Source organism: Propithecus coquereli, unplaced genomic scaffold, assembly GCF_000956105.1.
Source record: "Propithecus coquereli isolate 6110/MARCELLA unplaced genomic scaffold, Pcoq_1.0 Scaffold142, whole genome shotgun sequence".
NCBI lineage: Eukaryota > Metazoa > Chordata > Mammalia > Primates > Indriidae > Propithecus > Propithecus coquereli.
The window spans coordinates 4069340-4096301 of NW_012138525.1; the positions used below are offsets into that span (position 1 = coordinate 4069340).

General features: G+C 58.7%; 3 protein-coding genes across 5 annotated transcripts in view; 1 reads left to right on the forward strand and 2 right to left on the reverse strand.

Annotated features, from left to right (window-relative positions):
* The window catches only part of PPP2R4 (protein phosphatase 2A activator, regulatory subunit 4), a 28868-nt gene extending 28505 nt beyond the window's left edge, over positions 1-363 (reverse strand). Inside the window, exon 1 of one of the 2 annotated variants that reach the window (XM_012639786.1) lies at positions 49-363. In XM_012639786.1, coding sequence (XP_012495240.1) covers positions 49-79 — 31 coding nt within the window. In that variant the 5' untranslated portion in view covers positions 80-363. The remainder of the gene's footprint in view (positions 1-48) is intronic. The other variant, XM_012639787.1, reaches the window with a different exon arrangement.
* A 439-nt stretch (positions 364-802) lies between these two features.
* CRAT (carnitine O-acetyltransferase) lies at positions 803-14796 on the forward strand. Of its 2 annotated transcripts, XM_012639791.1 has the most exons (15): positions 803-996; positions 2666-2806; positions 3497-3760; positions 6614-6732; positions 7872-7925; positions 8668-8833; positions 9120-9294; positions 9910-10088; positions 10620-10720; positions 11088-11207; positions 11394-11516; positions 11611-11746; positions 12141-12203; positions 12993-13130; positions 13707-14793. In XM_012639791.1, the coding sequence occupies exons 2-15, from the start codon at positions 2777-2779 to the stop codon at positions 13920-13922; spliced, it is 1884 nt and encodes a 627-aa protein (XP_012495245.1). In that variant the 5' UTR covers positions 803-996; positions 2666-2776; the 3' UTR covers positions 13923-14793. The 2 variants fall into 2 exon arrangements, with proteins under 2 accessions (XP_012495245.1, XP_012495246.1); XM_012639792.1 differs by lacking the exon at positions 2666-2806 and having other exon boundaries at positions 13707-14796.
* A 2752-nt stretch (positions 14797-17548) lies between these two features.
* Positions 17549-26639, reverse strand: DOLPP1 (dolichyldiphosphatase 1). The gene is made up of 8 exons (XM_012639794.1): positions 26541-26639; positions 22936-23036; positions 22607-22691; positions 22409-22508; positions 22085-22183; positions 21423-21551; positions 20856-20945; positions 17549-19043 (listed from the first exon to the last, which is right to left on the reverse strand). The coding sequence occupies exons 1-8, from the start codon at positions 26614-26616 to the stop codon at positions 19007-19009; spliced, it is 717 nt and encodes a 238-aa protein (XP_012495248.1). The 5' UTR covers positions 26617-26639; the 3' UTR covers positions 17549-19006.
* Between the last annotated feature and the right edge of the window lie 323 nt (positions 26640-26962).

The following is a 26962-nucleotide window of genomic DNA, read 5'->3' on the forward strand; positions in this document are numbered from 1 at the left end:
CCGCCCCCGCGCTCCCACCCACCCCCGGCCCGGCCCTGTCGGCCCTACCTGGCGGCGACTGCCGTTCGCTCTCAGCCATCTTGCTCCCGCCAGGAGCCGGTCGGGATGCTTGTAGTCCCCTCTCACTTTTCACTCCCCGCACCCACCCTCCCTTCCCCGACTACACCACAGGCTCCGAGCTTTCCGAAGAGAAATAAGCGGCGGCCGGCTATAACCGAACACCGAGAATTAAAGTCAGCCCAGCGAAGACGACCACCATGTTGGTGCGGGGCACTCAGGGAGCATGCCCACCAACGGCCGGCTCGCGGCGACCGCGCTGACGGAGGCTGCGACCATGTTAGTGCGGGGCACTCGGAGAGCATGCGCACCAACAGCTGCCCGGCCGGCTCACGCCCTGCCGCGGCCGCCATGCTTTTGCGGGGCGTCAAGTTTGGTTGGTACGCAGCCACGTTTTTGCGGGGCATTTCCCACCTGTCATCTTTGTGGGTGACACTGACATTTCCCGGTCAACATGGTTGTGCCTTCCTACCACTCTGAGAGTTACGCTCAAGAACACCACACGGACTTGGAGGGGTGCACACCACCGCCTCCAACATCTTAGATGGCATTTGGAGGCGGGAGGGAGAGAGCTGGATGGTGACCTCGCCCCGCCCCCTTCTTGGGCACCGGCACCTCGCGGGGTCTCCTAACCGCTAACTAGCCCTCGGCCCTGCCCACCGGCCCCGCCCCCGGCGGTGGCCCCGCCCCGGGCCCGCAGCTAGCCGCCCGGGGCCCGCTAGCCGCCGAAGCCCCGCCCCGCAAGTCGTCCTCCCCGGGTCGCCTGCCCGCCGCGGCCCGGGCCCGGTGGGTGGGCGCGGGGCCGCTTCTACCGGCTGGCGGCGGTGACGCGGCGACCTTGGCCCGGAGGCTCCAGCGTGGAGGCGACAGCGCGGACTTTGCCCAGCGCGGGAGGCGGAACGGACTGCAAAGATGTTAGTCTTCGCCGCCAGGACCGTGGTGAGTGCGGCCGAGCCCTGGCCGGAGGGCCCTGGACGGGAAGGGCGGGCCGCGCAGCTGCGCTCGGGTGGGGAAACGGGCCGCTAGGGCGGCGCAGCCGGGCGGCCGCTGTCCCACCCGGCCTCCAGCTGGTGGGGTGGGGTCGGCAGATGGGCGTCCCCGTTTGGCAGAGGAGGGGGTTGAGGCGCAAGGTCAGAGGCGGGATCCAACCCACGTCCTGCGGCACTCAATTCCAACGACCCGGAAAAGACAGCGGGGACCCTGGCTTCAGTCAGCACCCCACCCTTAGACCCGGACCCAAGGCGGAGAGAGACCAGCCCGGCGCTCAGTCTCCGAGTTATTCTCTGACTCACACCGTTCGCGCGCTCGGGCTGAGCCATCTCTGCGTGAGCCAGAGCCAATTCTCTGGCCCAATCCACTTGGTCAGCCTCCTTGAGTTTATCAAATGTCCCCTGGGGAATTGTGTGTGGCCAGAGGAGCTCAGGAGGAGGCATCAAGCTAGGCTACTCAGAAAAGCCTCAAGCTGGCAGGAGGCAGCAGGTGGCAGCCTCCTTTCCCAGGCCGTCCACATGTAGCCCTCAACCCTCTCCACGGGGTAGCCTGGAGCCAGCAATGCTGCCATGTCGTTCTGGGTTCCTTTCCTCTCTGATCCAAGCATATCCCTGCTTGTGTCTCGCTCTGTCTCAGACAGACACTATGGGGCCAGAGGGCTGAGGGTACACGTCCAGGCGCTTGGGGCTCTGCCAGGTGTTCCAGCACCCTGAGCTCCACTCACCCTTGCCACTGCCACCTGAGCTGTGTCCCATCCCACAGCCAGCTCATCCTCCAGGACGAGACTAGCCTGGTTACTTCACTGCTGGGGAAACTGAGGCAAGGAGGAACTTGGCCAGAGTCCCCTGGATCTGCTAATTCAAGTCTTGTCCAGCCTCCAGACCAGCATCCTTTGGTTTATTTTTTGTTTGGTTGGTTTGGTTTTTTTGAGACAGAGTCTTAACTCTGTCGGCCAGGCTGGAGTGCAGTGGCACGATCACAGCTCACTGTAGCCTCGAACCCCTGGGCTCAAGCCATCCCCCCTCCTCAGCCTCCCGAAGTGCTAGGATTACAGGTGTGAGCTACTCTGCCTGGCCATTTGGTTTATTTTTCATACCAAAAGTCCTCCACTCTTGGCCCCCAGCTGAATGAGCCACAGCTCAGAGGGGTGGCCCAGAAGGGCCCCAAGAGTGTGGGAGAGATAAGGATATGGGCAGGGCTCTTGGCGGCCCCTGTCTGCTGATGGCCCTTTCCTAATGTCTGCTACCTTGCACCAACCCTGATTTCAGGACTGATTTTAGGGCTGTGGTATAGCATTCCAGCCAAGTTTTCTTTTGTCAGAAAGATCCACATAGATTCTGACAGGTGAGTTTTTTAATACCTCTTGGCCTGCCTCCCTGGCACTGAGCCCTCCCCGAGAGAAAAGGAGAGAGTGTTCCAGGTTTTCTTCTGCTGCACTGCCCACCAGCAGCCTCCACACTGCTCCCCATTCCTCTACTTCTGGAAGCTCGGGAGGGTGGAGCAGCTTCTGGAGTCCAGTAGCTTCCCCTGTCACTACCACAACCCCAGATGCCACCACAGCCATTTCTTCTGTCACCCTGCCTCCCCCTGAACCTTGGCTCTTGTCTTCTCTTTCCAGCCCAGGCAAGTAGCTGCCTCTTGCTAGGTTCTGCTCGCCCACTTGGTAGCACAGTTAGCCTTAGAGATCCAGCCAAGGCAGACAGACAGGGCTCAGAACTTCAGTCCTGCCATGGAGGAGGACGGGCAGCAGAGAGAGAAGGTATGGAACAGAATGGAGCTTCTATCGCTTGCCCGCCTACCATGCCAGCAGCCTCAGACCCCCCGTCTCTCTTCTGCCCACCTCCAAAGTCTGCCGGGCTCTCTCTCTCTGCCACCTTTCACCCTCCATGCCAGACCACCCAGCTCTCTCTCACAGCACTGTCCCCGCACCGTCACCCACCCCCCACAAGGCAGGAGAAAGCCTGAGGCCCCCCTCACCAGGGACGCTGTCATTGTCTGGCTCTCTCTGATTTTCTCTTCTCCCCTCCTTTTCTCAACCTGGAAAGGGTGGGAGAGAAGGAGGTGGGGACCTCCAAGAAGGAGCAGTCTCCCCTCTGCTGACCGGCTTCCCTTCCCAGGGACAGGAAGGCGGGGTCTGGGCATCCAAACAGGTGGGACGTCCCCCTCACCTCTGCCACCCCAAAGGTGCCATTCATCCTGACTTGTTTCCCCTGAGCTCTGCCAAGACCAATGGCCACACCCCACCCTCCTCCATCCCTACCTGTGTCTCCAGGCCCCTGAGAGGCGGGGACACCTACAGCTCAAGGGTTGGGAGGCCAGGGAAGGCTCCACCCAAGAGGCCATCTCTGCCCACAGGGATGGGCACATAAGTGCCCAGAGCTGCGGCTTTGGGATTGCCGGGGCTCCCAGAGCTGGTGAGAGAAAGAACAGGATCTTCTGCTGCCTGCAGGTGAAGCCTCTGGGCTTCCTCAAGCCCTCCTCCTTGATGAAGGTGTCGGGCCGCTTCAAGGCACACCAGGATGCACTGCCACGGCTGCCCGTGCCCCCTCTCCAGCAGTCGCTGGACCATTACCTCAAGGCACTGCAGCCCATCGTGAGTGAGGAGGAGTGGGCCCAGACCAAGAAGCTGGTGGACGAGTTTCAGACTTCAGGAGGCGTAGGGGAACGCCTGCAGAAGGGGCTGGAGCGCAGGGCCAGGAAGACAGACAACTGGGTGAGTGGGATGGCACCCGGGCTGCGGCCTGTAGCCACCTACACACATGGAACTTTCCAGTACCAGCGGCTCTGGCACATTCATTCGTTTGCTCCACCAAATTTCCTCAACACTTACTCTGTGCCTGGCACTCGGCAGGGCACTGCAGGAGCGAGAAGAACACAGTCTCCGGCCTCTCGGAGCTGACTTTCACGCAGTGGGGAGAGAAGGAGATGGGCAGGATGCAAGTCAGTGGACGAGGTCGTTTCAGGCAATTAAGTTCTGTGGAAATATAAAGGGTCAAGAGGAAGAGGAGGGCTGGGGACAGCAGTGTCATCATGCTGGGTGTCAGGAAGGAGCAGGGGGTGGGCCTGAGACGTGAGGGTCTCGGACAGACAGAGGGAGCAGCAGGGGCAAAGGTGGCAACACCTGCGTGTGCCAGGACAGAGGCAAGAGTGGAGGGTGGGGGCAGGGGCTGCCACATAGAAGAATCTTGGACTTGAGCTCAGGGGGAGACTTGAGCTCAGGGGGAGACTTGAGCTCAGGGGGAGACGAGCTCAGGGGGACAGCTTCCCAGGGTGGGGGGCGTCCTTCAGTGATTGAGTGCCCTGGTTCTGTGTCCGATCTGTTACACAGGTGTGTTTGGTTTGGACACTTGCTCTTCTGTATGCGTCTCATACTCCTGCACAAAGATGAACAAGAGAACTCTGCTGCTGGGTTGAAGCAAGTGTAGGAGGCAGAGGTGAAGGGAAGGCTGGTGCCATTGCCCCGAGGTAGATGTGGCAGGCTGGGCCTGGCACTACCAGGGCGAGGAGGAAAGTCGTCAGGCCCAGGAGTATTTTGGAGGCAGTGCCAATGACACTTGCTGATGGGGTGGGGGTGGGTAGAGTCCTGATGTAAAACATCAGTGGGGTTTGGAGTGGGGCAGATTTGCCACGATCCTGATGACCAAGGCAGAAGCTGGCTTATGGGAGAACAGCAGAGCTGGGTTCTGGCCCTGTGCATACCGTGCTATAGGAGGTACCATGGGGTGGGCAGGTGGCACTCTGAGCCTGGGGCTCAGGGGTTGCTGGGAGGCTGCACACCAGAAGGGAGGCATTGGCTCTTGGGTGGCATTTAATGATCTTCAGCAGGTCAGGGCCTTGGCCTCTGGAATTAGGATGCTTGCCCTGCAAGGGCCAGAGAGAGTCTGGGGTCCACTGGTTTTCCAACTTAATTTACCTTTGGGACTCCTTCTTCAACAGAAGCTTCTGGCTAAGGGGGCTCCCTCTCCACTCAGAGGGCCTCTGCCACCACCTGACAGATTCTCACTGAGGGAATGCCCATACCTGCAGGGTCTCTCCTTGTCTCCCCAGCTCTGGCCAGAGGCTCAGGGATCCCTAGTGGAATATGAGCCCCGAGCTGGGTCCCCAAGGGGAGGGAGCTCCTGTCTGCTCCTCCCTGATCTACAGATGAGGAAAGTCCCAGAGAGGTAGACCGAAAGCCCAGAGCCACATAGCAGCTCTCAGGGAGGCCCTATGCTACACAGGAAGGTCTGGCTGACTCAGGGGCCCAATCCTTAAAGGCCAGCAGTCACCTGCTGTGCAGCCTGGGACAAGTTGCGTCCCCCTCACCCCTTACCAAGGGCCCAAGGCCAGTGGCCCAGTGTCACAGGGGAATCTGTGCACATCCTGCTGCTGTTTGCAGTGGGGTGAGGAAGGCTATTGGGGACCTGGAGTTCTCTGGAGCTTGAGGGACCTGCCAGAGAAAAGGGTACTAGGTGTGTGCTGGGGGGTGGGTGTTGTAATCAGCACAGAAGGCTCAAGGGTGACAGTCACCAGAAGTGTACACAGCCCCAAGATAGGAGCCTTTAACACCACACCAGGGCTGGTCCCCCAGAGAGACCCTCACCCCGGGGCAGAGAACAGGCAGCCAGGGTGGAGACTCAGAGTGTGTCACCCACATCTTGTCATGACTTACCCTCGCAGTGAGCTTCCCTCAGGAGTGCCCTGACCTTGAGATCAAAGTGAGTGGCTACTCCTGGGTCTGAGGCCACAGGCAAGCCAGAGTCCCTCAGGCTGCCCTGACTCGCTGGTCTCCTGCCTCCTTGGAGAATTCCCAGCTGGTGACAGCCAAAACTCACTCACTGGACTTTCTTTTTATATATCTTTCCCTTTTTTCCTTTTGATCTATTCAGGCATACACTTTTATTTATAAATGTCTTAAAGTCATTGATAGAAAACTTTTTTTTTTTTTTTTTTTTGAGACAGAGGCTCACTGTGTTGCCCAGGCTAGAGTGAGTGTCGTGGCGTCATCCTAGCTCACAGCAACCTCAAACTCCTGGGCTCAAGCGATCCTCCTGCCTCAGCCTCCTGAGTAGCTGGGACTACAGGCATGCGCCACTATGCCCGGCTAATTTTTTCTATATATTTTTAGTTGTCCAATTAATTTCTTTCTAATTTTAGTAGAGACGGGGTCTCGCTCTTGCTCAGGCTGGTTTCGAACCCTTGAGCTCAAACAATCCTCCCGCCTCGGCCTCCCAGAGAGCTAGGATTACAGGCCTGAGCCACCGCGCCCGGCCTAGAAAACTTTTAAGATAAAGAAAAATCATTCCTCTTGCTGCCCCTTCCACCCCTCCAGGTTTCCTTCGGCCCTTTCTCTCGCATCTCTTTCTCGGCAGTGTTGTCCATCTCTCCTGCTAACGCGGACCGCCCAGGCTGAGGGGAAGATGCTGGTCGGGTGGGGGGCGAGGAGGGTGTTCTGGATCTAAGCATTCACTTTGAGAATCTCCATAGAGGGGGCAGAGGGCATGGGGCATGGCCGGGTCCTCTGGCTCCGGGGAGGAAGAGGCACCAGGTCCCGCCCCGCTCCTGACAGGCTCTGGTCCTTCCCCAGCTCTCTGAATGGTGGCTCAGGACAGCCTACCTCCAGTACCGCCAGCCTGTGGTCATCTACTCCAGCCCAGGCGTGATGCTGCCCAAGCAAGACTTCGTGGATCTGCAGGGCCAGCTCCGGTGAGCGGCTGGGGCTGGGGGGCCCCGAGGCAGCGGGAACAGGGCTCTGAGTACTTCCAGGGCCCTCAAGTCCACTTGCCCCCGAGATCAGAGGGTACCCAACCCCCTTCATGGTTCATCCCCACAAACAGCCGTATGGAGTGGAATCGTCATCCCCGTTAGCGATCGGGAGACCTCGGCTCAGAGCAGCAAAGGGAGCTGCCCACGTCCCCCGTTCAGGGTTGGCTGATCCTGCGCAGGAAGCAGGGTCTGTCCAGCTCCAAAACTTCCTGTTAACCACCAAACCTCGGACGGAAGGCACTCCCTTGCCCAAGCCTGAGGCTTCCATACCACCCCAAAGTTGGCGCCTCCTCCCCACTCTGCTCAGCTGGCCGCAGGGTAACCTTTGTACACATTCCCCTTTTCCACATTTGGCCATGTCACCTGCCCTGGTCCCTATTCCAGTCCTACCAGAGATAAAAATACCAGTGACAGGGATCTCCTGCCCAAGGACCAGCCACTTCTGCCACCACCTGCTTCTCTTAAAGGGACCAGGGCACCTGGGGAAGGGCTGGTTCTGGCCTGAGAACTCAAGCCAGTGGTCCCCATGTTGGGGCCAGGACAGGCCCAGGCATTGGGCTGGTTGATGTGGGTCATAAATCCCATCTTTATAAGCCCAGACAGTCCAGTGAGGAAGGCCAGGCTGAGAGAGGTGGCCTGGGGATACCTCAAGCCACTACCCACCCCTTCACCACCCCCAGGGTCCCGGGTCCCTCTATAACTGATGCTTCAGGGCAGAGTGACGCCCCCTCCAGACTCCAGGCTGTGGTTCAGCAACTTGGGCCCTTTGTGGGTGGAACCAGCCCACTGACACCTAATCCAGCCAGGTGCACCCTGCTGTTGACTAGCACTGAAGTCCTGCCACGCCCTTGGCCTCCAGGGCTCCCTGAGTCCTGACAGCCTCCCTCTGGAGCTTATAAGGAAGCAGGCGCAGAGGGGCCAGCCGAGACTCCCAGCCCCCGCCCTGAGCTGTAGGGGCTCTCTCTGAGCAGTGAGGAAGGAGGGAAGACTAGGCCTGTCCCTCACCCAGCAGGTGTCCCTGGCCCAGGGGCCCCCCTCAGAGTGCCACATAGCTTGTAATCTCTGATTGATCTTTCCAGATTTGCTGCCAAACTCATTGAGGGCGTGTTGGAGTTCAAGGCCATGATTGACAAGTGAGCAGCCCCAGCCCCACCCAGGCCTGCCTCATTACCACAGCCACCCCTGACTGGAGCCCTGACCCAAGCCATGCCCCAGAGCCCTGTTACTTTCACTTCCTGTTGGCCCAGCCTCTGGTGGTGTTTGGGAGACTGAACCCTGGGGTTGTCCTCTGCTCCGGCTGCTGGGACCTCTTCCTGGTAATCCTGCCCCATCCTATCCAAAGAGGACCCTGTGGCCGGGCGCAGTGGGTCACGCCTGTCATCCTAGTACTTTGTAAGGCCGAGGCAGGAAGATCGTTTGCGGCCAGGGGTTTGAGACCAGCCTGGGGAACATAGTGAGATCCCCGTCTCTACAAAAAATTTTTTAAAAAATTAGCTAGGTGTGGTGCACATGCCTACTTGTAGTTCCACCTACTCAGGAGGCTGAGGCAGGAGGATCTCTTAAGCCCAGAAGTTCCAGCCTGCAGTGAGCTATGATTGCACCACTGCACTGCAGCCTAGGTAACAGAGTGAGACGCTGTCTCTTTAAAAAAAAATAAAAGAAAGAACACCCGGGAGGTTGATTCACTGCCTCATCTCCACCTTGGCAAACTGAAGCCCAGAGAGAGGAAGGGAGGGAGTTTCCAGGTGATTTACCTTGATGGACCCCCTGCTCATGCTGAGGGGGGAACAGGGACACTGACCATGAGCCCCCACTTGGCCTGGCCCTGCCCTCCTCCCCACTTCCGTGCCCCTCACTGTCCCTCTGCCCCTGCAGTGAGACTCTGCCCGTGGAGTACCTGGGGGGAAAGCCCCTGTGCATGAACCAGTACTATCAGATCCTGTCCTCTTGCCGCCTGCCGGGCCCCAAGCAGGACTCGGTCAGCAACTTCAGCAAGACCAAGAAACCGCCCTCGCACGTCACCGTGGTGCACAACTACCAGGTGGGGGGCCCCGCCCACAGCCGCCAACCCCCACCCTGCTGCAGGGGAGGGGGGCAGGACTAGCACCCCCAGCCCCCACGCCCACGTGCCCCAGGAATGCCATCTCCTGGCGGCTCCACTGACGGAGGCCAGGAGGGGCTGCGGGCCTGCCCAGCACAGGAGGGTGATCCGAGGGCCTCCTCCCTCTCCTCTCGGCCTGACCACCCACTCAGCTGGGCGGGGAGAGACTGCTCTCAGCCTGAGACCCCACCCAGCCCCCTTCTCTCCACCTGCCTGTGCCGGACAGTTTTTTGAGCTGGACGTGTACCACAGCGATGGGACGCCCCTCACCTCAGATCAGATCTTTGTGCAGCTGGAGAAGATCTGGAACTCGTCACTGCAGACCAACAAGGAGCCCGTGGGCATCCTCACCTCCAACCACCGCAACTCCTGGGCCAAGGCGTACAACACCCTCATCAAAGGTGCCTCCAGGGTGGGGGTGCCGTGCCGAGGCCACACAGTCAGGCCTCTTCCCACACCAGGCCTGGGCAGCCACGTTTCCCCTAGATGCTCTCAGCTCGGAGCAGGTGTTGGCAGTCTCATTTTATGGAGGAGGAAACCAAGGCTCAATTTGGTTAAGATAGTTTCTCTCTGTTAAGTAGCAAGTTGGGCTTAGAGTCCAAGTTCTCTGGCTGAGGAGCCTCCTCTGCCTCCACACTCATCCTGCCCCCCAGGGTCCCCCAAACCTCCAAAGCCTGTATTGGTTGGGGCATTGTCCCCAGAGTCGGACTGTCACACCAGCTCCCTGTGTCACCCTGGGCTTCCATTTCCTTGTGCCTAAAGTGGTGCAGGTGTGGGGCCCTGCGTCACAGGGTGCTCACTGTGAGGCTGCAGGGCCCCGTTGGGTGCGAAGCTCTGAACCTAGGCCCAGCACTTAGTGAATTCCTGGAAGCTCCCTGAGGTGGGGAGCTCCCCACGCCCAGATAGACACGGGCTAGAAGAGCCCCAGGCAGGAGGCCACAGAGGAGCAACGTGTCTCCCCTAGGCCCTGAGACTCACCCCCATCTTGTGCCCCCGCCCCCCTCATGCCGCCAAAGACAAGGTGAACCGGGAGTCAGTGCGCTCCATCCAGAAGAGCATCTTCACCGTGTGCCTGGACGCGCCCATGCCGAGGGTCTCTGAGGATGTGTACCGCAACCACGTGGCCGGCCAGATGCTGCATGGGGGCGGCAGCAAGCTCAACAGCGGCAACCGCTGGTTCGACAAGACGTTGCAGGTGAGGGCCCAGTAGGGCCGTGACTCCCACCCACACACGCACCTAAACGTGGTCCCCTGCATCCTCACGACCTCCTGCCCTTCCTGGCCAGCGTCCCTGGCCTCCCAGCTTGTAAAGCAGGTGGGAAGCCAGCAGGCTGGACGCCGCTGTAACTACCAGGCAGCCAGCCTTTCATTACTGTCCTGCCCGCTGGCCCGGAAACTGCTGTCACCCTCAGCACATCATAGCGAGCCTGGCATGTGGCATCAGGCAGAGCGGTGTGATCTTCCCCTCTTTGCACCTGTGAAGGCGGGTGGTGGAAGACCTTTCTGGTAGGGTACTTCTGAGGACTCAGGTGTGCGCAGCACGGGACATGCCTGGGACAGGTCGCCCCGCGCACCGGGTGTTAGCTGTTATTAGTCACAGTAATAAGTCAGCATGACCTGTTGAGATGGCTGCAGACAGGACCTTCCCACGAGACCCACCCAGAGAGTGGCTGGGTCGGGAGCCGCCTCCAGGGACCTGGGGCTGATGGGGTTCCCACTTCCACAGTTCATCGTAGCAGAAGATGGTTCCTGTGGGCTCGTTTACGAGCACGCAGCGGCGGAGGGGCCCCCCATTGTCACCCTTGTGGACTATGTGATCGAATTCACGTGAGTATGGTAACATCCTGCCCAGTTCCTGATGACAGGTGACACACAGGTGACAAACCTGGCTCGTAGGGGAATGTCACTCTCCTTTGCACCTAGGAATCTGCTTCTTCAAAGGAAGCCAGCAGATCTGAGTTAGAATTCTGGCTCTGCCACTTCCTAGCTGTGTGACCTTGCACGAGCCCCTTCCCCTCTCTAGGCCTTCCCCATTGGCCCCCTGAAAGCTGGAGCGAAGGCAGTTTCGAGAAGAGCCAGCCCGAGTCTCCCTGGGCTGCCCTCAGATTCAGGGACCCACCCTCCCCACCCCAGTCCCAGCATGGACCCAGGCTCTGGGGGCCCTCATGAGGCTGAGGCCCCGCGTCCCGCACAGGAAGAAGCCTGAGCTCGTTCGGTCTCCCATGGTGCCCCTGCCCATGCCCAAAAAGCTACGGTTCAACATCACCCCCGAGATCAAGAGCGACATTGAGAAGGCCAAGCAGAACCTCAGCATGTGAGTGCCCACCCCCGCCGCCCCCATGCTGGGTGGGCAAGGCCAGGGCCCTCGAGCCTGAGAGGCTCTTGTGCCAGGTCTGTCATCGTACCCTGTCTGGTTCTGAGACTGTGCTCCCAGACCTTCCCTGCGGTTGGCAGGGGCTGCCGGGAGCCTGCTTCTCACCCGCTCCTCCCACACCCCCAGCATGATCCAGGACCTGGACATCACAGTGATGGTGTTCCACCACTTTGGAAAGGACTTCCCCAAGTCTGAGAAGCTGAGCCCAGATGCCTTCATCCAGATGGCCCTACAGCTGGCCTACTACAGGTGCACCCCACCTGCCCGTGAAGGAGGGATAAGGCCTGGGGGCAGGGGTGGGGGCAACCTCCAAGGGATGTGCTCAGCTCTGTTTCCCACCCAGGATCTACGGGCAGGCGTGTGCCACCTACGAAAGTGCTTCCCTGCGCATGTTTCACCTGGGCCGCACAGACACCATCCGCTCAGCCTCCATGGACTCGCTGGCCTTCGTCAAGGCCATGGATGACTCGAATGTGACGGTGAGAAGTCTGGGGCAAGGGTGGGTGAGCTGGGCTAGAGCTACCTCCCTTCCTGTTCACTCTGTCAACACACAGTTACTGAGCACCTAACGGTATTTATTCTAGCTCGATGATGGGCACTGAGAATCTAACAGAAGATGGAGCCATGAATTTAGCTCTGAGCTTCCTGACAGCCAAAGAGAAAAGGGAGCCACTCAATTGTTCATTCACTTATTCGTCAGCAGTAAGCATCTGCTATATGTCAGGCCCTGGCTGAGGACTGAAGAGTTGGCAGTTCCAAAACTTGCATTTAAGGAGCTCAGAATCTCATGCTAGGTGGGGAGTGGGTTCCTGCAGTGGATGAGGAACAGGGAAGGGACAGTGCTTCAGCTCCCTCTGCCCTTCACCCCTCTAGGAGCATGAGAAGGTGGAGCTGCTACGGAAGGCGGTGCAGGCCCACCGAGCCTATACCGACCGAGTGAGTAAGCCCTGCCCGTCCTCACTCACCTGTCCCTTAGCATCTCCCACCTGTCCTCCCACTTGCCTGTCCATCCCTGCAGCAAATGGCTGCCAACCCTTAGCTAGGACAACCCCTCCTCTGAGCCTTAAAGCACCTGGAGCAAGGCTGAATATCCCCATTTTAAAGTTGGAGAAACTGAGGTTGGGCCCAATAACTTCCCAGTCCCAGGTTCCAGGGTTAGCACAGGCCCCTGGCTCTTGGGTCATGTGCTGCCTGATGCGGAGGGTGCACACAGTCCGGCAGCGCAGGGCTCCTGCCTTCCAGCAGCTCAGGCCTCGGTCAGGGAGCCGGTGGCCTGGGTGCCCATCCTGGCCCTGTCTCTGAGCGCCTGTGTCCAGGCTCTGACCATGCCAAGGCTCTGACCAAGCTATGTGCAGATGTCCATTTAGATCTCACTGCCACCCTGCAAGGGGAGTTCAGGACTGTCCCCATTATGCAGATGAAGACACCAAAGCTCTAAAATGTAAGCAACCTGCCAAAGTCCCACAGCCACGATAGGGCTAAGCCACCTGGCTCAGGGTCTGTGCTCTTAAATCCTGCACCGTCCTGTTTCCCTAGGCAGATCTCTGCCCCTTCCTGGGCCTCAGTTTCCCCACCTGGGAGCAAGGGGTCTCCTGCCTGGACACTCTGGTCTCATGGGTCCAAGGGGCCAATGACTGCAAGGGGCAGTACTGCCAGAGGCTGAGGAGGGCAGGGATGCCCTGTGGGCCTGCAGGCCCTGCTTCTGACAGCCCCCCACCCCCGCAGGCCATCCGCGGGGAAGCCTTTGACCGGCACCTGTTGGGCCTCAAGCTGCAGGCCATCGAGGACCTGGTGAGCATGCCCGACATCTTCATGGACACCTCCTACGCCATTGCCATGCACTTCCACCTCTCCACCAGCCAGGTGGGCCACTGCTCTGGGCACCCAGGGAGGTGGTGCGGAGAGCCCTCTGGCAGTTGGACCTTGGGGTGATGTGGCCCACACAGGCCACCATGGGCCCACTGCCAAAGCAGCTGAGTTACAGGGGAGGAGCTGGGGGAGGGGGCCTCTCTGCAGCCCAGGCAGCTAGGAAGGCATCAGGGCCCCCCATGGGAGAATCGGCTTCATTTATTCACTGGTCAGATGTAAACAAACGTCTGGTCTGTGCCAGCCTGTGCTGGGCTACAGCAGGGGACAGACCACAGTCCCTGCCGCCAAGGGGCTTGCAGTCTAGGCAGGGATGGCCCCTGGAAAGTGCTGAAGGCTCAGGGGAGTCCCAGGGAGGGAGCAGCTAGAGTCCCTCACCCCAGGTAATGTCAAAGAAGGCTCCATAGAGGAGGTGATAACAGGACTGCACCCCTAAGGATGAGAGGGAGTAACGCACCTGTTAGAGTAGAGGAAGGGGTGTCCCAGGCAGGGTACAGTGGGAGCCGAGACGTGGAAAGGCAGGATGGTGCCGCCACAGGGCAGAGATGAGAGCTTTAGTCCTGCCGTTCCCAGGTCCCTGCCAAGACAGACTGCGTCATGTTCTTTGGGCCTGTGGTCCCAGACGGCTACGGTGTCTGCTATAACCCCATGGAGGCCCACATCAACTTCTCCCTGTCCGCCTACAACAGTTGTGCGGAGACCAACGCTGCCCGCCTGGCGCACTACCTGGAGAAGGCGCTCCTAGACATGCGCTCCCTGCTGCAGAGCCACCCTCGAGCCAAGCTTTGAGCCCCCTGGCCTCAGGCCTGCCAACACCACTGCCACGCGCACCTTGGGATGGGCCACCCACCAGGGCTCAACTCCTTTGTTCTCTCTTCCCTGGTCCCCCCAGATGTGACTGAGCCAGGGACAGCATCCTCTAGTGGGGCCTACAGGCCCAAGCCAAGTGCCTTGCATGGGTTACCCCCAGCACCTGCTGTGGCCTGAGGCCTGGCGCTGAGTGCAAAAGCTGAGCGGGACGTAAGGCGCAGGCCCCTGCGTGTCATCCACTGAGGCCTCCTCTGGGGAAGGGAACCAGCCTAGCCCATCCCAGCCAGAGCAGGAGACTGATAAGGGCTCCTTTTCTCACTCTCTTAGCTCTGGCTGCTCCCAGAGGCCACATGTATCTCCTCCAGGCCAGGGGCCCGGCCAGGCCAGGGCTACACTCTGATCCCCGAGCTCCTGAGGACCTGTATCTGGGGCCGAGGGGCTCTGGGCCTCCCTGAGAACTTGCCTCAGCCCATGCCACATCAAGGGCACCATCCTCTGCAGGCCAGCCATGCTCTTCTGGATGATGCGGCCACGAGCCCTGGCCCTCTTGCTTCCACTCAGCTCGGTTCCCGAACCACGTTCGCGGTTGTATGATACCAGCATGCAGGGTGATTAATAAAGGGGACATGTGTTGGTGAAGAGGCGTTTCAGCTGAGGGGCAGGAAGGGTGGGACAGGTGCCTGGCCTTGCCTTCTTCCAGCTTTCCTTGGGTCTGGGAGCTGGTGTCCAAGCAGCCAGTGGGCCCTGTGGCTCCCAGAAGAGGAGTCCTCAGGCTTGGGTGAGGGAGCCAAGGGTCAGCTCTGACCTCAGGGCACTGGGCCAAGAGTGGTGTCAGACCCGGGGCTATGTTTGTCACCAGCAACTTCCCACCTACCTCTGGCTCGGGCCATGGACTGTGTGGGTGGGGATCACTCTCCCAAGGGACTTCGGGTCCCAGTAGGCCCAGGTCTGATGGGCTGGGCAGTGTGGCTGCGCCCCACCTATGCCCAGCAGGAGTTGTAGTAGAGTGAGTACACTCAGCCCAGCCCCAGCCACTGCCTGGGGAGACACCGCTAGGGGTTGTCTGGGGCAAGCGGCCACCTGAACAGAGCCATGCACCTGCCCCCAACCACATGTGCTTGGTAGAGGCAGAGTGTCCTGGCAAAGTCAAGTGCTTTGTTTGTGGAAAGAGGAGAATCTCTGTCTCAGAGGGACACTGGCCCTTGAGGAAGGTACATGTGAAACCCCAAGGATACCTGGGCAGCGTGGGGCAGGAGCCATTGGCCAGCCTGTGAGTGCTTCACGGCCTGCCTGACCTGCAATAGTCACATGAGGGGGGGCCTGTGCTTTTCTCCATTTTTAAGATGAGGAAACAGGCTTAGGTAGGTCACCAGGACACTAAATGGCAGAGCAGAGGTTCCCAGAGGCCACACTTGTCTCCTTCAAGCCAGGGTCCAGAGAGCCCCTGTAGCCAGGCCCCCAGCCCCAGGTCACATCCACCCAGAATTCCCGGGGCAGGGGGTGGAGAAAGAGGGAGGCCATGGGTGGAAACTGCTCCAGTCTCAGGAAGAAGGGAGGACAGGGCCACCGCCGGGGAGGCACAGGAAGAAACAGCCAAGCCTGGGTTTTGATCAGGCACTGGTGCCTGCCAGGCCTGGCTGTCTCCTCACGCCACGTGAACGTGGGCACTGCCCAAAGCCCCAGGGAACAAGAAGGGGAGCCTGGATGTGGGAGTGGATGGTGCCCCTAGGCAGGAGGAGGGGTGAACAGGCTGACCCGGAAGAGAATCAGGCTCTGCTCTGCCACCTGGAGAGCTTGGGCCTCTGGGTCACTGGTGCCCCCGCTGGGATGACCAGGAGCCCCAGGAGGCAGGGCTCACAGCAGGTGCTGAGGGAGTGGTGTCAACAGCACTGGGGTGGGCCACACACCCAGCCCAGCCTGGGGCAGCGTCAGGGACAGGAGAGGGAGCCACCCCATCAGATTCCTAAAACTCACCCAAGAACCATATAGGTCTGAATATACGTAAGGCAGGATTGTTTTCCCCAAAAATTACCCTTCAGAAATGAGGGCATCCCTGGACATCTGAGCTGCCACAGGTCTCATTATATGGAGGCTCCCCCAGTTCTTTAGAGCCACAAAGTGGTGTTTGGGGAAGACACATTCAGCATCTAAAACGGCACCAGTCACTGTTAGATGGAATACTTGGCCCCTGGTGGGAAAAAGAAAGGCAAAGAAACAATTAAATTTAGTAATTCCTCTTGCCACCTCACACTTTGCAAGTGCTGGATGTGGAATGAGCAAGTGTTTTAAAGGTCTCTGGAAATGCAGCAGGGACGTGTCGGCTGGGCAGAGTGTCGACATGCTACTACTACAGGACAGAGCTTAAAATCCAACGGTCTGAATGTTAGGCCAGTGGCACTGTGGCTTGGGATGAAATTTCTAGTGCTGGCATCTACTATCCATTTTCTGTTGGTTCTCAATCATGGTGTCTTATTTCCTTTCATACCTGGTCATCTTTGTCTATATGTTGTTCACTATAATTTAAAAACTATTTGACAAATGATTTTAAGTCTAGGATGAAAGCTCCTTCCTCCAGAAATGTGTTTGCTTCTGCCACACACTACCTGTCTGAAGTCACCTTAACTGAATGTGAAGGTTCTGTAGACCACCTGGGAGACCTAGACCCAGCCTTCAAACCCATAGGAGGATGAGCTTACTTCTGACTCACCCTCACCCCAAGGGTGTAGCTGTTCCATAGCTCAGTGGATCAAGGAGGATTAGACTCCCCACCTTGGGTCAGCCCGTGGGTTCGACTTCAGTTCATCTCACTCCTACAGGGCTCTAAAAACCCAGCTTGGTTTGCAGTTATTTCTTCCAAAGCGAGATGCTCACCCGTCTACACACTCAGAAAGTACTAAACTAAATAAAGTGGAGATATTTATCCTGGCACCTTAGGAAAGGCAAGCCAGCTGCCCCGTCCTCAGGCTGTTCTGCACAGGAGCAGCTAGGCCTAGTGCGAGCAGAGAGGGAGATCAAGGCTGAAACTTCCTGAGGCTGAAGAGCATCCGTTATGGGACATGGGACGGTGGGCCTCAGTGAGGCCCCCCCGGAGAGAGGTAACCAGAGGCTGGATAGACCCTGGTGGAAAACGTCAGGAGGTCATTCAAACCCCTGCCAGGGGGATGGAAGAAAATAGGTATCTTTGAGATAGTTATCATTTTTTTTTCTTTTTTGAGACAGCGTCTCGCTCTGTCACCCAGGCTAGAGTGCAGTAGCCTGATCATAGCTCACTATAGCCTTGAACTCCTGGGCTCAAGCAATCCTCCTGCCTCAGCCTCCCGAATAGCTGGGACTATAGGCATGCACCACCACACCTGGCTAATTTTTTAATTTTTTGTAGAGAGGGGGCCTCACTATGTTGCGGAGGCTGGTCTCAAACTCCTGGCCTCAAGCAATTCTTCCCCCTCAGCCTCCCAGAGAGCTAGGTTTACAGGCATGAGCCACTACACCCAGCCAAAGGTTATGATTTTATGATCTTCACCATATCACTGCCTGTAAGGGCCACACGTCTCCACAGCCACTCCTAGCCTCCTCTCTCATGAGCTTAGTCAACATGTGCTCAAGCCGCCAGAGTTTAAGATTTTATTTTAAAACAATAGTAAACAATTTCATTGATTTTTCTTAAATCAAACCACCTCACACTCGACTTGTCTCAGGCAAAACGTAAAAAATAAAAATAATAAGGGAAGAGGAGGGAAATGTGGGAACTGACCTACCTTCCCTAGAAATAAGTCCCTGGTCCTGGCATCCGGAATGGCTTTTGGACACTGTCTTTAACAAATGAGAAAAGAAAGCACCAAAATATTGTGCTTCAGCAGCAGGTTAGGAAACCTCCACAAAGAAATAAAAAGGGGAGGGTAGGATTCGAACACAGATCCCGAGTGGCCTAGTTCAGTTCTCGAATCTTCCGAGAGCCTGGAAGCATCTCCTGTCCGCAACTCTGTTTCAGAGCAACTTAGAGATGGGTCCCTTTAGGAAGAGCCTCCTCTGAACTGGGCTGGCAGGGATCTGTGAGCCCACACCCAGGACACAGGCTTGAGGATGACCCCGAGCAGGTTCCCAGCCAGTCGGAGGTGGGTGAGGAGGGACAAGGACATATTCAGAGCACACAGAGGGAAGGGCAGGGGACTTCAGGCACCCACTGCCTCACTCGTCTCCTCCCAGCTCCCGTCCCTTGCACTTTGTTCGGGTGGGATGAGGACGGACTGACTGCTGCTGGATGGCGGGACAGGAAGAGCTGTAAACAGCTTGGGTTCGCTCACCCTCATGTGCAGGCTCTTTTGTCAGAAAGGGACTATTGTCTCGGGGACAGGGAACCAGAGAAAGCCCTTGTGGTGTAGGGTCGACCTGGGGTAGAACACGGTAATAGCAGCCGCCAGATGCGTGCTCGCTCTGGGCCCTGCCCCCAGACAAGGAAACACTGAACGAGGTTCTGGAATGGCAATGGTGGCAGGGAGGGCACAGGGGATGCTCCCCTCCTCCTGACCCCCCAGGCCTCCCCTCAGGCCCCGGGAGAGGCAGTCTGCCCCCTGGGCTCAGGGTGAAGGGCCTGGGAGCTGACCTGGGCCCCTTTCACACAGGGCAGCCACTGGAGAGCAGCTCTTCCAGCGCCAGCTCCAAAATCCTGTCTGCCTTCGAGAAAACCAAAAAATAAATAGTGTGTACTTTTCACGCCACCTGGAATCCCTGGCCCTGAGACCAGAGGCTCGAGCCCTCCTCCTCTAGCCCACACCCAGGTGCCCACACCAAGGGCACTATCCGCCGGGTCGGGGGCTGGCAGCAGCACAGCGAGGGTCTCTGGCCGTGTGGCCCCAGGCAGCAGGCCCTCCAGGGTCCTGGTTGAGGGGCTGGCTCGGCCCTTTGGTCCACTTTGTTCATTAAAATTAAAATAAGGAAAAAAAAGGCTCCACTTGGTGACTTGGGTCTGGAGAGGTCTCTGCTTCATCCCTTGTCTGTCATTCTGTCCATCCTGCAAGGCATGGTGCAGGCCAGATCTGGAGGCTGGACCCAGCCACACCCACCAGTCACTGCAGTTTCGTCCCCAGCTTACGTTGTCTGTTCCTGCAAAATGGGGTGGGGGTCAGATGTGGGGATACCTGGTATTCAATTACCTACTCCCACAAGCTGTCCCCACCCACAGTCTCAACTAAGTGGGCAAATACCCACCCTAGTAGGCAGTGATCAACCCACATTGGGCTGATCAGAGCTTCTGCCCTGGGACTGGGACCCAGGGAGGGTCACTGTCTCTGGCTGGGCCTGTACCACAGATGTCTCAGCTCTGGTGTCCGGGAAGTGGAGCCAAGAGATTGGGGCAGGGTGGGGGCTGGGATGAGACGAGAGAAGCCAGAGGGACCCGGCTGAGACAGACAAGCCAGCACACACAGGTTCTGTTCCTGTCGACTGAGACAGAGTCACAAAAGGGTGGTGCGCTCTCTACCGGGATGTCTGTGAGCAAAGGTGGGAGAACCACTGATGGCAGCTATAGAGGGGACTCGAGCACCAGGTCTGGGCTGTGGCTGCATCCACGAATGGCCAGGAACCTGGGGGCACTAGGGATAATCACCCCCATTTTCTAGAGGGGCAGACTGGGACTCAGGAGGGAGAATGGGGCTTGTCTAGGGTCCCAGTTAAAATCTAGAAACCCAACTGTGGCCCACACGGTCAGGTACCATCTGGCCCCAGCCTCCCTCACGTTCCTCCTCCTCGCTTCCCGGGCTCCAGCCACAGTGGCCTCTGTCTGTCCGGGGACCTTACAAGCGCCGTCTGCCTCGGGAGCTCTGCGCATGCTGTTCCTCTGCTGAGAACTCCCCCTGCCAGCCCCAAGCTTCAACAGCCCCGCTCCTGGGAGCCAGCCCGACCACCCTGCCCCACATCAGCCTCCTGTCACAAGCTCTCAAGCCTCTGAGTTTCACTCCATGGCTCCGACTGATCACATGGGTAGGTGCATCGTTTCTCGTGCCTCCACTGCCTGCTGGGAGCACCTCGAGGGTGGACACAGGGCTGTCCCAGTCTGTTACCCCAGCACGTGGCCTGGCACTGACAGGTGCACCCCGGGGTCTTGGTAAATGAAGGCAGGTGGCAGCTAGTTAGGGCAGGGTAAGGCCGGTCTGGCCACTCTGGAAGCCAGGTGGAGCACGCAGCCCGGCCAGCTGGGACCTTTCTGCCACTAATGGGATTGCCCTGCCCTGGCCCTCAAATCCCCTTTCCTCACGGATCCCAGGCTTCAGCCTTAAGCTTGTCAGGATAATTTAGACCACGATGCACTAAACACATTTCCTGGCTGCTAGGGCGCCCCACCCTGCCCTGCCCATGGTTCTCTCACCCCTCCTCAGAAACCTCCCAGGCTTCCTCTGGAGCCTTGGCTGCCCTCTGAACCCAGGGAGGAGCCAGCCTCCCCCACCCTGCAGGCGCCCCACCCAGGATTCGGAGTGAGTGAGTGAAAGAGCATGAGTCAGGAGACTCCAAGCCCAGCTTTGCCCCGACTTGCTGTGCAGGCCAGCCCCCTAATTCAGTGTGCCTCGGTTTACCCAGCTACAAGAAAGTGTCTGGACTAAACAACCCCAAGGAATGTCCACACACAGGCACCCTGAGCCTCTCCACTGCCTAGCTCTCTGGTTCTGGGCCAGACAGCCTGTGTTCACAACCCAGCTCCCCCACCTACCATCTGCAAGATCTCAGGCAAGGGACTGCCCTTCTACTCTCTGAGCCTCAGTTTTCTCATCTAGAAAACAGGGGCCACAGGAGGGTCTAACGAAGCAATGCAGAGAAGTGCTCAGGCAAGTGCCTGGGAGCCTCCAAATATGGACGCAGTGGCTGCCTGGGGGCTGTGCCCTACTGAGCCAAGATCGGATGATTGCTGTCCCCTTAACTCACCTGGCTTCTGCCCGGGTTACTGTGTACTCAAACCAGAGTACGTTGGGAATGAGGCTTGTGTCTCGGATTAGGAAGAACTCGGAGACAGGCCTGGAGAGACAGATACCCAGAAAGCCAGGGCTGCATCAGGGCACTGGCTGCCACAAGGCCAGACACCCCCACCAGTGCCTAGGGCTGGTGCTACACCCTCCCCCACTGCCTAGAGTGCTGCCTGGCCAGAGACCCCAGAGCCACTGAGAGACCCAGCTGTGTCACCTGTGTCACCTCAGACAGGGGCACTGTCCAGGGCACACACAGCCTAGCAGGACTCAGGCTGCTCTGTAAGTCTCTGAGAACCTAGGCAAGAACAGAGGATGGCATTCTGGTGTCTGGACCTGAAGAACCCTCCCCATGTCCCCGCAGCAAACCCCTGGGGGAGACAGAAGTCAGGCAAGTGGGGCCCAGGCATGGGGCCTCCCAGAGAGACTGGGCTGGAGTCAGGACTCCCAGGTCCTCCCACTGATGGCCCACGACAGGAGGCTGCAGGGGCCATGGTGCCAGGGAAGGTGGAAGGGGCCGGGCAGTTACCAGGCTGCTATCCTGGGAAACAGTGGAGTGAGGACCTCCTGGGTGAAGACAAACCAGGCGACAGCCATGAGGCTCCCAGCGATGCCTCCATAGAGCACCTGGCTCCAGGTGTGGTACAGCAGGTAGACCCTGGGCCAAGGCCAGAAGGGAAGTTTGTGAGAGCTAGCCGGAGACAGGCATGAATAATCCCCCGTGCCCAAGTGTTAACTTCCCAGGGACCTGTGCACACGCCAGAGGAGACACACTGATAGGACACAGACTCCCAGGAACACAGCCTCAGATCTACTTCCAGAAGGAGGCAGGGCACCAGACCCCAGCTGCAGCTCTCTTATCTCTAGAAGTGAAGGGATGGTTTGGCTGGGATTTGCCTCCCTCTGTCCAGCCCTTGGACTCTGAGTTTGTCTACAATGGGCTCCTCCAGAATGCTGGGAACAGATGACCGATACATGGAGGTGTCCTCAGAATCCTGGGCTCAGCTGGAACTGGGCTAGAAGGGGCAGCTGGAGGCCCCATCCCTTTAAACCTAGAGGCCGGGGGCCCCTTTCCCGGCCCTGCCCTACAGGCTCTGGCAGTAGGGTACACATGGGGTCCAACAGGGACCAAGAATCCAGCAGGACCCCAAGGGGCAGGGTGCAGGGTGGGGGCTCTCCCTCCCTCCATACCTGCTGTAGGAGACTAGAAAGGCGGCGGTGAGGAGCCCCAGGGAGAGCACGTGCCTCCACAGCAAGTCCAAGAACCTGGCGTTGTTGGTTTGGTGCATTCTGGGAAAACAGGCCCGCCAGATGGCCTCAGCCCACAGCCTGGAGCTTCCAGGCTTCCCAAACAGTCCCCAGCCCCATTCAAATGCTCCTGGGCACCTCTGCCTTGGCTGAAGCTCCTCCCACCACAAGGGATGTCCTAAGGGCAGGCAGTGAGTCCCCAGCAGAGCCTGGGCAAGAACTAGCCTGGGAAAGTTCAGGGCCACCCCAGCCGGGGCAAAAGCTCACCTTAAATACAGGAAAAGGAAGGAATAGACGGAGAAGAACCACATAAACTGGGAATGGCTGGAGGGCATCCCGTACTTGGTGCCCACTGCTGCGTGGGGACCTGGGAGAGAGAAGAGACCAAGGCATCATGGGAGGATGTGGCCCTCCAGTAATGCCCCGACTTGCGGGACTCCCAGGCCCCCACAGCCTGGGCCCTACCTCCACAGGGCCGCGGCTCCTGGATGACGTGTTTGATCAGCCAGTTGACCCCCTCGTTCAGTGCCAGGCCCCCCAGGAACGAGATCTGCTGGGGAAGATGTGTGGTCAGTTGGGCCTCTGTGTACCCGCTGGCTAGCACCCAGGCCCAGCGATGGTGGCCACTGACTGAACCTCCCAGCCCAGCCCAACTAATGAACAACCTGGAAGCAGCCAGAAGGCTCCATACACTTTAAGACAGGCGGGGGCACGGGAGGGAAGGCAAAGGACCAGGGATGAGGGAGAGACACTGGGGAGCGCTGGGGCAGGGGGGCAGGCAGGGACAGACTCACCGTATGCAGCTCCCGCTTAAATATGATGAGGGTCACAAAACCAACAATGACAAATACAGGGCTAAGGCTCAGGTAGGCAAGGAGGTGGCCAGAGAGATCACCTGGGGGAGAAGGGAACAGAATGAGGACCAGGCACAGCATCAGAAGAGGGGCCGGCCCCCTGTAAGTGAGGGCCAAACCCCAGCAAGTCAAGTGGGGCCTGAGCCAGAAAGGAGGTCCCAGCAGGGGCTAGAGCACAGAGGGACAGCAACAGAGCCTCAGTTTACCAGCTGACCATGCCAACTTAGTCATGGGCATAATGTGACCCTGTCTATTACTGAGCTCTAAAGCTCATTTGTCACGCATTTGAAGCAGCTGCCTTTACTGTCCCCATTTTATCGTTGAAGAAACTGAGTCCCAGGGAAATGTGACTTGCCCAAAGTCACATAACCAGGAAGAGGTGGGACCTGGACTAACATCCAAGCCTCTGGCCTGGTGCAGACACTATACCCATGAGCCCTGCCACAGCAGGAATTTGAACCCGGTGCGACTGCAGAGGCAGGTGTGTGAGAGCCTCTGTAGCACCCTGCTGTGCTGGGCCCCCGGGGGAGTCTGATATTCTCTGCACACGACAAAGACTCGGGCCGCACTGAGGACTGCGACAGGGGCTGAGCCCATAGGGCCGCCCATTGTGGTAACAGCTTCTTGCTGCTTTGCCACTGGCAAGAAATTGGCTACTATTGACTACTTGCTTTTTACACTCCTAACAGGCCTGGGATGGAGGCATCCTGAGGCCCACTGGCCCCTTTAAGAGACATGGACACTGAAGCTAAGAGATGAGAGCCACTATCTCCCTTGCCCAAGGATAGGGCTGAGGCTGAGTCCAAAGGCCACCCTCGCCATCTGAGACAAGGCAGCCATGTGGCCACTCTGGGGCCTGAGGGCATGGTTCAGTTCCTGCGCCACCTTCAAGGGCTGCAAGAACTCAGGCAAGGACTTCGCCTCCCTGAGCCTCAGCTCTCTTGCCTGTGGAACGGGGACAGCAGTGCCTGCCTCCTACGGCCGTGTGGGACTTGATGCGATGGGGCCTGTGAGACACCCAGCTTGGTCCCTGGCACCCCGGACACTGCCACGTTGGGGCAGAGAACTCAGTGTGGGAAGTGGCCCATGCCACCAGCCTGGCCTCACACAAGCAGCAGGGCAGGTGCACACAGAGGACTGAGCCCAGATTCCAGGCCTAAAGAGATGGGTGCGCACATGCCTGGCCTTGTACCTACCCAGGATCGGGCTGGCTTGGAGTTGGCCTGGGAGAATAGGGCAGCCTGGTTAAGTTAAGCACCTGGGTTCAAGTGCTGGTGCTGCCACAGTCCCACTGGGTGACACTGGAGGAATCCCTTCCCCATCCTGGGCCCCTGTCTCCCCACCCACACGAAGAGGATGGCCTTCTTCAGCCTTGAGATTCTGGGTCTCTCTGCAGATACCCGCAGGCCTGGGCTATGAGGACAAGGAGTGGCTGGTGCCCTCAAGCTTTAGCCATCACCATTGCCTGTGCCACAGCCAGCACTACCCTGGGGCCCTCCTATAATGCTGCCAGGGACTCTGGCCTTGCCACTCTCTGATCCAAGACCTGCATGGCTCCCACTGCCCTTGGGACAAAGCCCAGCTCACCCAGCCCTACAGAGTCCTGGCCCTGCTCCCCTCCCACCCTCTGTCTGCTACCCAGTTCCAGGGACCAAACTAGTTCCCTGAATGCACCATGTTCTGTCCTATTTCTGGACTTCTGCATACAGTTTCCTCCACCTGGGATGCTGTCTGGATTAACTGAGCAAACATAAATTAAGTACCCACATCAGTGGCGAAAAAAGATAGACACACCCCTGCTAGTGCAGAGCTCTCAGTCTGGCAGGGGAATCTGTCATTAGGACACAGTTCATGATTCACTAGTTAGTGTAGATATCAGGAAAGTGTCTGCTGTCTCTCTACACTGAAGGTTCCGTGGGAGTAGGGATGGGGTCTCTTCATACTCCACTCTATCACTGGAGCCCAACACAGTGCCTGGCACTTAACTGGGCTCAAAAATGATGTCAAATGAATGGAAGAAGGAAACAAGCATCAGTGTGGTAAGGGGTGTGAAGAAGTGCAGGAGACCACAGAAGTGTTTACAGGGGACTAGGCCTCACCAGATGCCCCCAGGCTCAGCTAGGTCTCTCATTACAACCTGCACCATGCTGCTCACAACTGCCCGAGGCCTTCTCACTTGTTAGGTTGTGAGCACTCCGAGAAGCTACTCTGAAGCCAGGGAGTGGAAGTCATGAAGGTGCACTGGCCTCAGCCAAGTCTTTCTCCCTCTCTAGGCTTTGGTTTCCCTCCTACAAAGTAGGAGTTTTTCACAGTGCAGGAGTGCAGGGACATATCAGGCCTATTGACCATGCTAAAACCAGGGCTAGCTGAGGGCCAGCCGAGGGCCTAGCACTCAGGAGGTACTCAGTGGATACTGGCTGAATGAATGGATGAACAGTGGGCAGGCAGGTGGGTAGAGCCCTGCACCTGGCACGGCTGCCCCACCTCCAAAACACACAGGGGCGAAGTTCTCTGGCATCCAGCCCTGGGGCCCTCAGCAGGGCCAGGTTCTCATAGCTCTGCCCGAGAGCAGCACGAGCAGGCCCTTCCTGGGGTAACCAGGGCTCATGTACAGGGCCCCAGCCTTACCCGGCACTCCATCATCTACCCAAGAAGGTAGGATAACACTGGGTGCAGGTATTCACTGAATGCTTACTGTGTGCCAGGCACTGCGCTCAGCCCTTCTCATTACTCCTGTTACTCGATTCTCACACCAACACCAGAAAGGAGGCGCTGTAATTAGTCCCACTCTAGAGATGAAGTAACCGAGGCACAGGAGACACTTGCACAAGGCCTCAGCCTCAACTGGAGCCCAGACAGGTCCGACCCCACGGCCCACGACGGCACCACTCTACTAGGCCGCCTCCAGAACGGTTACTAATGGACCTCCCAACGGGAAAACCCTGCGCTTTGAGAGGTGTGTCTGATGGGAAGTTCCAGAAGTCAGGATCCCGGAGGCTGCCTGCCCCCACACAGGGTCCCCTCTGTTGTGGAGTTGTGCCCTGTTCAGGGCGTGGCACCACAAGTACTCAAAAGCCTGGCCTCAGCTTACACACTCCCTGCAACCGGGAGCTCTTTCTCTTACAGGCAGCCCAAAGCGCTGTTTGAAGGAAACAGGCACTCCCTACACGCCGGGGAAGGAGTGCGGCCTCTCTGCCTCCGGGGAGGGCAGGGAAGAAGGGCCAAGGTCCAGGCCGATGATCCTTTCCCGCCTCAAACAGACCCCCGCCCCATTTCAGCCCACCAGCGCCCCGGCACCGGGGAGAGCGCCCCGGCCGCGCAGCCGCACAGAGCGCGAGCAAGCGGCTCACAATTTCGCCCAGCTCATCCCCGCGCCACTGCGCCTGCGCGGCGCGCGCGCCGGCCGAGCCCCTCCATGGCTCACTATTTGACAGTTCCCACCTCGGTCCACCGGCACCCCCTCCGCGGGCTCCCACAGGCCGGAGCGCCCGAGGCTGAGGGGCTGGCACCGGCAAGACGTCCTCGGAGCCGGGGCCGCCTTTTACCTGCAGGATATTCGACGTGAGTGAGGGTCACCGGCCGCCATGAAGCGGGGAGCGAGCACTGTCCGTCCGCTGCCATCTTACCCGGAGACCGGGCTTCGCCGAGCAGCCAATCGGGAACCAAGGGGGCGGTGGTCCTGACCTATCACGCCAGGGAAGCGCCGTGCACCCAATCGGAGGCCGATGCAGGTAGCGACGCAGCCATTCAGCGTGCAGGCTGTGGGGCTGGCCCGAGCGGCGAATCAGAGAGGGGGGGGCCCTGGGAACCAGCGAGCCGACCCAGCCGGCACCCAGTCTGGGACGAGCACAGGTAGGTGCCTGGCCAATCAGGGAAGGGGAGGGTTCTAGCACAGAACAGGGAGCATAACAGCCAATCGGAAGGCGAGGCTGGCTCAAAGTGTGGACAGGGCGGGCCAATCAGGCAC